At 56.3% G+C, this 13,169-nt stretch overlaps 1 protein-coding gene across 1 annotated transcript; it reads left to right on the plus strand.

The window, feature by feature from the left end:
- The first annotated feature begins 516 nt into the window (after nt 1-516).
- On the plus strand, nt 517-9,266 carry aebp2 (AE binding protein 2). The gene is made up of 9 exons (XM_031898426.1): nt 517-913; nt 2,144-2,354; nt 4,794-4,901; nt 5,297-5,483; nt 7,278-7,402; nt 8,174-8,241; nt 8,313-8,426; nt 8,517-8,585; nt 9,096-9,266. The coding sequence occupies exons 1-8, from the start codon at nt 648-650 to the stop codon at nt 8,569-8,571; spliced, it is 1,134 nt and encodes a 377-aa protein (XP_031754286.1). The 5' UTR covers nt 517-647; the 3' UTR covers nt 8,572-8,585; nt 9,096-9,266.
- Nucleotides 9,267-13,169: the final 3,903 nt, after the last annotated feature.

Here is a 13,169-nt window from a genome sequence, read left to right on the forward strand (position 1 = left end):
CAAAGGAAGCAGAGAGAGTCACATGGGTACCGGGAAATACACTCCCCCGTGCAAAGGAAGCAGAGACAGTCACATGGGTACCAGGAAATACACTCCCCCGTGCAAAGGAAGCAGAGACAGTCACACGGGTACCGGGAAATACACTCCCCCGTGCAAAGGAAGCAGAGAGAGTCACATGGGTACCGGGAAATACACTCCCCCGTCTCTACTTCCCTTGCACAGGGGAATCTATTCCCTAGAACTGGTGTGAATATCTCCACTTCCTGTCTGGTAGAGAAACGGCAGCCCAGGTTTGCTTTATGGCAGGTCAGAGCTTTGTTCTTAAACGGAAACAATCAGTTACCCTTTATGGAATAGGATGAATTACAGCACTGCTGGGAGAGGAGGCCAGAGCCTGATTGAGAAAGGAGAGCGGAGCAGTGTATGGAATGTAAGTCCCCACTAGGGGGCAGTATGGGAAGATATAACAGTAGGAGGAGCCTAAGAGCCTCTCGTCCAATAACTAGAAGCCTTTCCTCTCCCGGCCCAGTAAGAGTTCCGCTTCTCACTCCGCTTTGGCCCTCTACGGGCGCCGTAACGCATGCTGCCGCAGTCTCCGCCCCAAGCCCCGCCCCGCCGCTAAGGGAAGCTCCGAGCTTAGTGACAAGATGGCCGCCGCCTCCTCTTGCTCCGAGCCCTCCGCGCCCCCCGCCGGCTCCTCCAGCCCCCCTCCCGCCCAGCCTGCCGTGCCCCCGCCCGGGGAAGAGGAGGACGAGGCGGACGATGAGAGCAGCAGGAGCTCCGGGTCGGAGCGTCCCGACAGCCCAGCGGGACAGGAGAGTCAGGGCCCCGGGGGGGGAACCGGCAGCTCCGGAGCGGGGAGCCTGGCTGTGTCCGAGGGGGAACCGCTCAGCCGCATGGACTCGGAGGACAGGTCAGTGCCCCAGGGGCAATTGGATTGGGGCAGGTACTTGGGGGCAATTGTGGTGGCAGCAGGGAGAATGGGGGCGGGGTTAGTAGGGTAGGGGGCGGGGTTAGTAGGGTAGGCTGGGCTCTGGGGGCAGATACAGTTGGGTCATTGGACTGAGGGGGAATAGAAATGAGGGGCAGTTACATTATGGGAGGGGTAGTTAGAGGGCAGGATGGGGCAGTATTCATTACCTGGGTAGGAATAGATAACATGGAGCTGGGGCAGTTACATTATGGGAGGGGTAGTTAGAGGGCAGGATGGGGCAGTATTCATTACCTGGGTAGGAATAGATAACATGGAGCTGGGGCAGTTACACAGGGGGGGGTTAGTACTGAGGCACTATATGTTCTGCCCCTAGGGGGCTGCACTCACATTCCCTGGGGTTGGATAGGGCAGGGGAGGATGATGGGAAGTGTAGTCCTGTCACATGTCACGGTGGGGGCGGGGCAGTAAGTGGGGCAGGTTGTACTTGAGCAAATGAGAATCCGATCTATTGAGCCCTCTGTTTCCACCTCTGGGGCACTTACCAGATCTGCCCCCCCCAGTGTTAGCGATTGGTCGGTACCCCACTGGCCCTTTGGCCCTCACAGTGACCGGGGCCCCGCTGGTTCCTTCTGTCCCCTCAGTCTTATGGGGAAAGGTTCAGTCCTTGCCTTGTCCAGCCGCCCGGAACTACCCCACCCGGGGGGATATATCACTCTCTGTAGCAACAGCCCCTGTGAGTAAGTAGTGCACTCATGTATAGGGGCAACATTCATTAGCAATTGCCTCATTAGCCTGAGGGGCAATTGTACTCTATGTGCCCCTCTCACCTCTGTCTGCCCCGACTGTCAGGGTCCCCAATTCTCTGTACTTCCTGCTCCTGGGCTGCTCTCTTTCCCATGGTCAGGCAGGAACCTCCCCCTGGGTAAGTGAATCCAATCTCCCCCCAGTACTTACCCAGGTACAGAGCTCTGATTCTCTGTACTTCCTGCTCCTGGGCTGCTCTCTTTCCCATGGTCAGGCAGGAACCTCCCCCTGGGTAAGTGAATCCAATCTCCCCCCAGTACTTACCCAGGTACAGAGCTCTGATTCTCTGTACTTCCTGCTCCTGGGCTGCTCTCTTTCCCATGGTCAGGCAGGAACCTCCCCCTGGGTAAGTGAATCCTGTTGGGGGGCAGTATAGCCCAGTAACCCCTGCTTGTTGCCCCACAGTATCAGCAGTACCCTGATGGATGTGGACAGTGTGGTCTCCAGTGGGCGCTCGACTCCCGCCATGATGAACGGCCAAAGCATGATCAGCACGTCGGCCAATAAGAGCCTCTCTTACAGCTGCTGCTGGGACCAATGTCAGACCACCTTCTCCTGCAGCCCCGACCTGGCCGACCACATTCGCTCTTTCCACGTGGATGGGCAGCACGGGGGGGTGAGTGCTCATTGGTTCTCTGCAACGTGGGGCGGGGCATTCCCTCTCTGTATATTTGTATTTATACATATGGGTAGGGGGTGCCATAGTGTTTCCCTTAGACAGTACAGTATGGGGGTACAGCTTATTGTGTGCCCAGAGCATTCCTTCTCTGTATATTTGTATTTATACATATGGGTAGGGGGTGCCATAGTGTTTCCCTTAGACAGTACAGTATGGGGGTGGGGCTTATTGTGTGCCCAGAACATTCCCTCTCTGTATATTTGTATTTATACATATGGGTAGGGGGTGCCATAGTGTTTCCCTTAGACAGTACAGTATGGGGGTACAGCTTATTGTGTGCCCAGAACATTCCCTCTCTGTATATTTGTATTTATACATATGGGTAGGGGGTGCCATAGTGTTTCCCTTAGACAGTACAGTATGGGGGTGGGGCTTATTGTGTGCCCAGAACATTCCCTCTCTGTATATTTGTATTTATACATATGGGTAGGGGGTGCCATAGTGTTTCCCTTAGACAGTACAGTATGGGGGTACAGCTTATTGTGTGCCCAGAACATTCCCTCTCTGTATATTTGTATTTATACATATGGGTAGGTGGTGCCATAGTGTTTCCCTTAGACAGTACAGTATGGGGGTACAGCTTATTGTGTGCCCAGAACATTCCCTCTCTGTATATTTGTATTTATACATATGGGTAGGGGTGCCATAGTGTTTTCCCTTAGACAGTACAGTATGGGGGTACAGCTTATTGTGTGCCCAGAACATTCCTTCTCTGTATATTTGTATTTATACATATGGGTAGGGGGTGCCATAGTGTTTCCCTTAGACAGTACAGTATGGGGGTACAGCTTATTGTGTGCCCAGAACATTCCCTCTCTGTATATTTGTATTTATACATATGGGTAGGGGGTGCCATAGTGTTTCCCTTAGACAGTACAGTATGGGGGTACAGCTTATTGTGTGCCCAGAGCATTCCCTCTCTGTATATTTGTATTTATACATATGGGTAGGGGGTGCCATAGTGTTTCCCTTAGACAGTACAGTATGGGGGTACAGCTTATTGTGTGCCCAGAACATTCCTTCCCTGTATATTTGTATTTATACATATGGGTAGGGGGTGCCATAGTGTTTCCCTTAGACAGTACAGTATGGGGGTACAGCTTATTGTGTGCCCAGAACATTCCTTCTCTGTATATTTGTATTTATACATATGGGTAGGGGGTGCCATAGTGTTTCCCTTAGACAGTACAGTATGGGGGTACAGCTTATTGTGTGCCCAGAACATTCCTTCTCTGTATATTTGTATTTATACATATGGGAGGGAGGTGCCATAGTGTTTCCCTTAGACAGTACAGTATGGGGGTACAGCTTATTGTGTGCCCAGAACATTCCCTCTCTGTATATTTGTATTTATACATATGGGTAGGAGGTGCCATAGTGTTTCCCTTAGACAGTACAGTATGGGGGTACAGCTTATTGTGTGCCCAGAACATTCCCTCTCTGTATATTTGTATTTATACATATGGGTAGGGGGTGCCATAGTGTTTCCCTTAGACAGTACAGTATGGGGGTACAGCTTATTGTGTGCCCAGAACATTCCTTCTCTGTATATTTGTATTTATACATATGGGTAGGGGGTGCCATAGTGTTTCCCTTAGACAGTACAGTATGGGGGTACAGCTTATTGTGTGCCCAGAACATTCCCTCTCTGTATATTTGTATTTATACATATGGGTAGGAGGTGCCATAGTGTTTCCCTTAGACAGTACAGTATGGGGGTACAGCTTATTGTGTGCCCAGAACATTCCCTCTCTGTATATTTGTATTTATACATATGGGTAGGGGGTGCCATAGTGTTTCCCTTAGACAGTACAGTATGGGGGTACAGCTTATTGTGTGCCCAGAACATTCCTTCTCTGTATATTTGTATTTATACATATGGGTAGGGGGTGCCATAGTGTTTCCCTTAGACAGTACAGTATGGGGGTACAGCTTATTGTGTGCCCAGAACATTCCTTCTCTGTATATTTGTATTTATACATATGGGTAGGGGGTGCCATAGTGTTTCCCTTAGACAGTACAGTATGGGGGTACAGCTTATTGTGTGCCCAGAACATTCCCTCTCTGTATATTTGTATTTATACATATGGGTAGGGGGTGCCATAGTGTTTCCCTTAGACAGTACAGTATGGGGGTACAGCTTATTGTGTGCCCAGAACATTCCCTCTCTGTATATTTGTATTTATACATATGGGTAGGAGGTGCCATAGTGTTTCCCTTAGACAGTACAGTATGGGGGTACAGCTTATTGTGTGCCCAGAACATTCCCTCTCTGTATATTTGTATTTATACATATGGGGGGGGGCCTGTGTAGGTGGGGCACTAACCCCCGGCCGTGTTGCTCGGGGCACTAACCCCCGGCTGTGTATGTTACAGGTGTACGTGTGCTACTGGAAGGGCTGCAAGGTGTATAATACCCCATCTACGAGTCAGAGTTGGCTGCAGAGGCACATGCTGACCCACAGCGGAGACAAACCCTTCAAGGTATTGTGGGAACGGCCAATCGGGCAATGTGTAAGCTCCTCCTTCCTGTATAAGCTCCTCCTTCCTGGGAAGGCCCAGCCCATTACTGCTATTGGGCAGCAGCACTGCACTGGGCTAATCCATAATGGGGGAGGAGCCAGAGAGAAGGGGGCTGAGACAGGGGAACAGGCGGTGCTGCACCCACAGATCCCAGCAGCGCCCCAAGGTACCGTCTGTGTCGGGGGGGGGGCCCCAGGGGCTAAATGTCCCACTATAATTGGGGGGTAAGTGCAGGCTGAGGGGCTACACACTGGGGGGCACAGCAGCTGCACATTGGGGCACCTTAGGGCCGACAGTGAGTTTGTGGGGGGGGACCCTGGGCTCGGTACTGAGGCAAAGTCTTGTTTGATTGACAGTGCGTCGTTGGCGGCTGCAATGCCAGCTTTGCCTCCCAGGGCGGCTTGGCCCGGCACGTGCCCACTCACTTCAGCCAACAGAACTCCTCCAAGATGGCCAATCACTCCAAGTCCAAGGAGGAGTCGCCGTCCAAAGCCGGACTGAACCGCAAGCGCAAGCTGAAGATCAAGCGGAAACGCACCCTCCGTAAGTGCCCCCCCTGGTACGGAACCTTCTGTGTTCTCCCCCCCTGGTACGGAACCTTATGTGTTTTTCTCCCCCCCCCCTGGTACGGAACCTTCTGTGTTCTCCCCCCCCCTGGTACGGAACCTTATGTGTTCTCCCCCCCCCCTGGTACGGAACCTTATGTGTTCTCCCCCCCCCCCAGTACGGAACCTTATGTGTTCTCCCCCCCCTGGTACGGAACCTTCTGTGTTCTCCCCCCCCCCCTGGTACGGAACCTTCTGTGTTCTCCCCCCCCTGGTACGGAACCTTATGTGTTCTCCCCCCCCCCCCCCCCCCCCCAGTACGGAACCTTATGTGTTCTCCCCCCCCCCTGGTACGGAACCTTCTGTGTTCTCCCCCCCCCCTGGTACGGAACCTTCTGTGTTCTTCCCCCCCTGGTCGGAACCTTATGTGCCCCCCCTGGTACGGAACCTGCTGTGTTCTTCCCCCCCTGGTACGGAACCTTATGTGCCCCCCTGGTACGGAACCTTCTGTTTCTTTCCCCCCCCCCTGGTACGGAACCTTAATGTGCCCCCCCTGGTACAGAACCTTCTGTGTTCTTCCCCCCCTGGTACGGAACCTTATGTGTTCTCCTCCCCCCCCTGGTACGGAACCTTATGTGTTCTTCCCCCCCCTGGTACGGAACCTTCTGTGTTCTCCCCCCCCTGGTATGGAACCTTATGTGTTCTCCCCCCCCTGGTACGGAACCTTATGTGTTCTCCTCCCCCCCTGGTACGGAACCTTCTGTGTTCTCCCCCCCCCCCCGGTACGGAACCTTATGTGTTCTCCCCCCCCCCTGGTAACGGAACCTTAATGTGTTCTCAACCCCCCCCCCTGGTATGGAACCTGCTGTGTTCTCCCCTGGTATGGAACTTATGTGTTCTCCCCCCCTGGTACGGAACCTTATGTGTTCTCCTCCCCCCACTGGTACGAACCTTATGTGTTCTCCCCCCCCCCCCTGGTACGGAACCTTCTGTGTTCTCCCCCCCCCCCCCCCCCCCCCCCCCGGTATGGAACCTTCTGTGCCCCCCCTGTAAGGCACCAGCCTCTCCCTGTGTGGGCACCAAGCTGCCCCTGCCCTGTAAGGTACCAGGCTGTCCCTGTGTGGGCACCAAGCTGCCCCTGCCCTGTAAGGTACAGCCTCTCCCTGTGTGGGCACCAAGCTGCCCCTGCCCTGTAAGGTACCAGCCTCTCCCTGTGTGGGCACCAAGCTGCCCTGCCCTTAAGGTACCAGCCTCTCCTGTTGGGCACCAAGCTGCCCCTGCCCTGTAAGGTACCGGGCTCTCCCTGTGTGGGCACCAAGCTGCCCCTGCCCTGTAAGGTACCGGGCTGTCCCTGTGTGGGCACCAAGCTGCCCCTGCCCTGTAAGGTACCGGGCTGTCCCTGTGTGGGCACCAAGCTGCCCCTGCCCTGTAAGGTACCGGGCTCTCCCTGTGTGGGCACCAAGCTGCCCCTGCCCTGTAAGGTACCGGGCTGTCCCTGTGTGGGCACCAAGCTGCCCCTGCCCTGTAAGGTACCAGGCTCTCCCTGTGTGGGCACCAAGCTGCCCCTGCCCTGTAAGGTACCAGGCTCTCCCTGTGTGGGCACCATGCTGCCCCTGCCCTGTAAGGTACCGGGCTGTCCCTGTGTGGGCACCAAGCTGCCCCTGCCCTGTAAGGTACCAGGCTGTCCCTGTGTGGGCACCAAGCTGCCCCTCTGTGTCTATGGCTCATTCCCTGTATCTGTGCCCACGTGTGCCCCTTCCCTGGCACTAACCTGTTACGCTTTGCCCAGTAGCCCGACCACATGACTTCTTTGACGCCCAAACGCTGGACGCCATACGGCATCGCGCCATCTGCTTCAATCTCTCGGCCCAAATAGAGAGTCTGGGCAACGGGCACAGCGTCGTCTTCCACAGCACGGTGAGTGGCATCTTCATTCCCGGGGGTCCCATAGTGCCCCTGTAGCCCCGGGGGGCATTGGTGCCAGGGGGCAGATGGGGCAGAACTGTTACAGGTGCCAACTTGCACGGTGAGTGGCATCTTCATTCCCGGGGGTCCCATAGTACCCCTGTAGCCCCGGGGGGCATTGGTGCCAGGGGGCAGATGGGGCAGAACTGTTACAGGTGCCAACTTGCACGGTGAGTGGCATCTTCATTCCCGGGGGTCCCATAGTGCCCCTGTAGCCCCGGGGGGCATTGGTGCCAGGGGGCAGATGGGGCACAACTGTTACAGGTGCCAACTTGCACGGTGAGTGGCATCTTCATTCCCGGGGGTCCCATAGTGCCCCTGTAGCCCCGGGGGGCATTGATGCCAGGGGGCAGATGGGGCAGAACTGTTACAGGTGCCAGTTTGCACGGTGAGTGGCATCTTCATTCCCGGGGGTCCCATAGTGCCCCTGTAGCCCCGGGGGGCATTGGTGCCAGGGGGCAGATGGGGCAGAACTGTTACAGGTGCCAGTTTGCACGGTGAGTGGCATCTTCATTCCCAAGGGTCCCATAGTGCCCCTGTAGCCCCGGGGGGCATTGGTGCCAGGGGGCAGATGGGGCAGAACTGTTACAGGTGCCAATTTGCACGGTGAGTGGCATCTTCATTCCCGGGGGTCCCATAGTGCCCCTGTAGCCCCGGGGGGCATTGGTGCCAGGGGGCAGATGGGGCAGAACTGTTACAGGTGCCAACTTGCTGTGTTTCTAGGTGATCGCTAAGCGGAAGGAGGACACTGGGAAAGTCAAACTGCTGCTGCACTGGACCCCGGAGGACATGTAAGTACCGGGGGCGGGGCTTGGGCCCGGGGTGCTGGTTCCGGTTCTAGCGGCTCCGTCTCTCCCCTCAGACTCCCGGACGTGTGGGTGAATGAGAGCGACCGGCACCAACTCAAGACCAAAGTGGTGCATTTATCCCAACTGCCCAAAGATACGGCCCTGCTGCTCGACCCCAACATCTACAGGTACGGGGGGGGCGCCGCTGCCATGGTAACGGGTCGGAGCGGTTCTGGGGCTTTTGTTTCTCACGTGGTTTTGTCCTTTTTTATGTGCAGAAATTCTAGTAAGCGGAACCCACCGAGCGGGACCCTGAGAGAGCACCTCCCCTAGCTCCGCCCTCGCTGGTTTGTATTCCTTGTCCCGCCCCCAGGCTGGGCTCCGCCCACACCCCTGCAAGTGCTGCTGGGTATTTGGGATGTTTGCCCCATTATGTGTTTGATTAATTAGTGCAGGTGTAAGGAGGCTCGTTAGGCTTAATTATCCGGAAGCTTTGGGCTGCCCTATACAAACATGGCGCCGTGACCAATCGTTAGATATTAGCCCCCCCCCCACTAGCTGTTATTGCCCCCAAATACACAATGGTTTGCCCCCTATCAGTCTGTGTGTTTGTTTAATTAATGCCAGTGCAGGTGTAACGAGGCTCGTTAGGCTTCATTAGCTTTATTGGGCTGCCCTATACAAACATGGCGCCGTGACCAATCGTTAGATATTAATGGCACCAAGTACCAAGGCTTGGTACTGACCCACTCCGGTACCTGTAAGTTATAAAGGACATGTGAATAAGCCCCTCCCCCTGCGCGCAGCAGTGCAGCGAGGCGATTCTTGGCTCTGACTGTGTTTCCCTTGTGTTTCAGGCCGGGCAGAGCGCAGCGGGAGGAGCTGGAGGCGCCACTGTGCAGTCGTGTGGAGCAGTGCACGTTAGTGAGCCCCTCCCAGCAAGTGTCCTATTGGTCGTAGTGTTGTGGAGTGCTCTGTGCCACATACCCCCCCATTCTGTGCGAGAGCCACGTACCCCCCCGGCCCCCCATTCTGTGCGAGAGCCACGTACCCCCCTGGCCCCCCATTCTGTGCGAGAGCCACGTACCCCCCCGGCCCCCCATTCTGTGCGAGAGCCACGTACCCCCCGGCCCCCCATTCTGTGCGAGAGCCACGTACCCCCCGGCCCCCCATTCTGTGCGAGAGCCCAATACCCCCCCCCGGCCCCCATTCTGTGCGAGAGCCACGTACCCCCCCGGCCCCCCATTCTGTGCGAGAGCCACGTACCCCCCGGCCCCCCATTCTGTGCGAGAGGCACGTACCCCCCGGCTCCCCATTCTGTGAGAGAGCCACGTACCCCCCCGGCCCCCCATTCTGTGCGAGAGGCACGTACCCCCCCGGCCCCTCATCCTGTGAGAGAGCCACGTACCCCCCCAGCTCCCCATTCTGTGCGAGAGCCACGTACCCCCCAGCTCCCCATTCTGTGCGAGAGCCACGTACCCCCCCGGCTCCCCATTCTGTGAGAGAGCCACGTACCCCCCCAGCTCCCCATTCTGTGCGAGAGCCACGTACCCCCCATTCTGTGCGAGAGCCACGTACCCCCCCAGCTCCCCATTCTGTGCGAGAGCCATGTACCCCCCCCCCCCGGCTCCCCATTCTGTGTGAGAGCCACGTACCCCCCCCGGCCCCTCATTCTGTGTGAGAGCCACGTACCCCCCGGCCCCTCATCCTGTGAGAGAGCCACGTACCCCCCCGGCCCCTCATCCTGTGAGAGAGCCACGTACCCCCCGGCCCCCCATTCTGTGAGAGAGCCACGTATCCCCTGCGCCCCCCCATTATGTGCGAGAGCCACGTACCCCCCCGGCTCCCCATTCTGTGAGAGAGCCACGTACCCCCCGCGCCCCCCATTCTGTGCGAGAGCCACGTACCCCCCCCCCCCCCGGCTTCCCATTCTGTGCGAGAGCCACGTACCCCCCCCCCGGCTCCCCATTCTGTGTGAGAGCCACGTATCCCCCCCCTGCCCCTCATTCTGTGTGAGAGCCACGTACCCCCCCCGGCCCCTCATCCTGTGTGAGAGCCACGTAACCCCCCTGGCCACTCATTCTGTGTGAGAGCCACGTACCCCCCCCGGCCCCTCATTCTGTGAGAGAGCCACGTACCCCCCCGGCCCCTCATTCTGTGTGAGAGCCACGTACCCCCCCGGCCCCTCATTCTGTGCGAGAGCCACGTACCCCCCGGCCCCTCATCCTGTGAGAGAGCCACGTACCCCCCCGGCCCCTCATTCTGTGCGAGAGCCACGTACCCCCCCGGCCCCTCATCCTGTGAGAGAGCCACGTACCCCCCCGGCCCCTCATCCTGTGAGAGAGCCACGTACCCCCCCGGCCCCTCATCCTGTGAGAGAGCCACGTACCCCCCGGCCCCCCATTCTGTGCGAGAGCCACGTACCCCCCCCCGGCCCCTCATTCTGTGCGAGAGCCACGTACCCCCCCGGCCCCTCATCCTGTGAGAGAGCCACGTACCCCCCCGGCCCCTCATCCTGTGAGAGAGCCACGTACCCCCCCGGCCCCTCATCCTGTGAGAGAGCCACGTACCCCCCCGGCCCCTCATCCTGTGAGAGAGCCACGTACCCCCCGGCCCCCCATTCTGTGAGAGAGCCACGTACCCCCCGCCCCCCATTCTGTGAGAGAGCCATGCCCCCCCCCATGCTCTTCTGGCTAATTAGTGGCGCTGCGTCGAGGCTTTGCATGTCGGCTGCTTTGCAATGTGTTGTTGTACATCGTTTGCCTTCGTTAGTGCGGAAACGTTCGTTAGGGAATCCCGCCAGCCTGATAGGCCCAGGATCCCGTGAGGCCCAGCAGCGATTGGCCCTTTGGAAATGCACTTTTGCCTGTCCTTTATAGAATAAGCCCCTCTGTGCAGAACTGCCCGGGGTTGCGGGGAGTTTAACTCCCAGCTGCTGCGCGTCTGCCCCCCTTCCCCCGGAGCCAAGACTTGGGCTTAGTCAGATAAGGGTTAACAGGCATATTCCCCATTATGTGCCCAATTGCCCTTTAACCCTTTCTAACGATCACCATGGCGTCGCAGTCATGTGACTCAAACCCGCAGCCGCGGCGGCCATTTTGATCCTCCCTTTATAGAGGTAAAATTCTATTTTGATCAGATAAAAAATCAGTTTATTCAGCACCAAAGTTCTGCGATTGCCCCTCCCCCCCGTATATTTTTATGAACTAGACCCCGCCCCCCCCACGCGTCCGTGTGTCGCCGCTATTCCCGCGCCTGTAAATAATCCCGCAGATTTGTAATATATTTTTATAATAATGAATCCGCTAGAATTTTTTTGTTTTTTTTTATTCTCTGTATTTTTAGCATGGAACTTTGTTTGTAAATATGTTAGAATTTCCCAGAATCCCCTGGGGTTGCGCTACTTCTGCCAGAAGGTAAAGGGTTGTTTCCCATAATGCACCTTGTAACAATAAAAACCGTATTCGCAAAGGGACGACGCGCGTTCAGCCAATCAAATGCTGTGTGTGTGTGTCTGTGAATGGCTTCCCGCTAGGGGTGGGCGTGGCCAATGCCGCTGCTTAACAGTCGCAACCAAGGGTGGTACCAAGAGGCGGTTACTTCTGGGAAGGGGCAGTTAATCCAACAGCCCCATTGGCCCTTTGCTTTTAACTAAATGAGCCCTTTTGCCCCTCTGTGGAACATACCAAAGTCCAGGGGTGCCCACCCCCCCCCCCGAGTCTTCCCAGAAACCTTTGCTGCCATAGGGAACAAACTGGATCCAACAGACTCCCTGCAATTCTGCACTTTGCCCACTGGGTGGCAGTGTTGGCCAGATAAGGAATAGATCTGCTCATAGGCCGATCTCCTGGATTCCAGATGGGTCAGTCTCTGGCTGCTGCTATTTTTCTTATGGTTCAAGAATATTTACGATACTTCCCCTTTAAATGAATGTTGCCATGGCGGCGAGTGTGACCCGACCAGGGACCTTTGCACTATTGGCCGCAGGGCGTCTCGTAAACCAACAATTAACGTTAATTATGTTATTCCGACCGATTCCATCACATTCTCTTCCCCGCAGATTCCCGAACTCTAACGATGTTTCCCATTTACTGGTCATTAAAGTGCAATTAATTGTATATTTGTAGGAGCCCTGCCTGGCGCTTCTGTGGGACCAGACCATGTGACTGTGTGTCATTCACTGATTGGCTGGAGATCTCACCATCAGCATAGGAAGGGGTTCCTTACTGTAAGGGCAGTCAGGTTATGGGGTTCCCTACCCAGAGAGGGGGAATGAGTGATACATTGGGGGTGGGGAGGAAAGGGGATCTCACCATCAGCATAGGAAGGGGTTCCTTACTGTAAGGGCAGTCAGGTTATGGGATTCCCTACCCAGAGAGGGGGAATGAGTGATACATTGGGGGTGGGGAGGAAAGGGGGTCTCCCCATCAGCATAGGAAGGGGTTCCTTACTGTAAGGGCAGTCAGGTTATGGGGTTCCCTACCCAGAGAGGGGGAATGAGTGATTCATTGGGGGTGGGGAGGAAAGGAGATCTCACCATCAGCATAGGAAGGGGTTCCTTACTGTAAGGGCAGTCAGGTTATGGGGTTCCCTACCCAGAGAGGGGGAATGAGTGATACATTGGGGGTGGGGAGGAAAGGGGATCTCACCATCAGCATAGGAAGGGGCTCCTTACTGTAAGGGCAGTCAGGTTATGGGGTTCCCTACCCAGAGAGGGGGAATGAGTGATACATTGGGGGTGGGGAGGAAAGGGGATCTCACCATCAGCATAGGAAGGGGTTCCTTACTGTAAGGGCAGTCAGGTTATGGGGTTCCCTACCCAGAGAGGGGGAATGAGTGATACATTGGGGGTGGGGAGGAAAGGGGATCTCACCATCAGCATAGGAAGGGGTTCCTTACTGTAAGGGCAGTCAGGTTATGGGGTTCCCTAC

The sequence above is a fragment of the Xenopus tropicalis genome, chromosome 3 (assembly GCF_000004195.4).
Source record: "Xenopus tropicalis strain Nigerian chromosome 3, UCB_Xtro_10.0, whole genome shotgun sequence".
Lineage (NCBI taxonomy): Eukaryota > Metazoa > Chordata > Amphibia > Anura > Pipidae > Xenopus > Xenopus tropicalis.

Excerpts from the sequence above, each read along its gene's own strand:
- aebp2 (XM_031898426.1), top strand. The coding sequence starts at position 648 with ATGGCCGCCGCCTCCTCTTGCTCCGAGCCCTCCGCGCCCCCCGCCGGC. Across the intron at positions 4,902-5,296 it reads GCGGAGACAAACCCTTCAAG|TGCGTCGTTGGCGGCTGCAA; the intron begins GTATTGTGGGAA and ends TTTGATTGACAG. Across the intron at positions 8,427-8,516 it reads CTCGACCCCAACATCTACAG|AAATTCTAGTAAGCGGAACC; the intron begins GTACGGGGGGGG and ends TTTTATGTGCAG.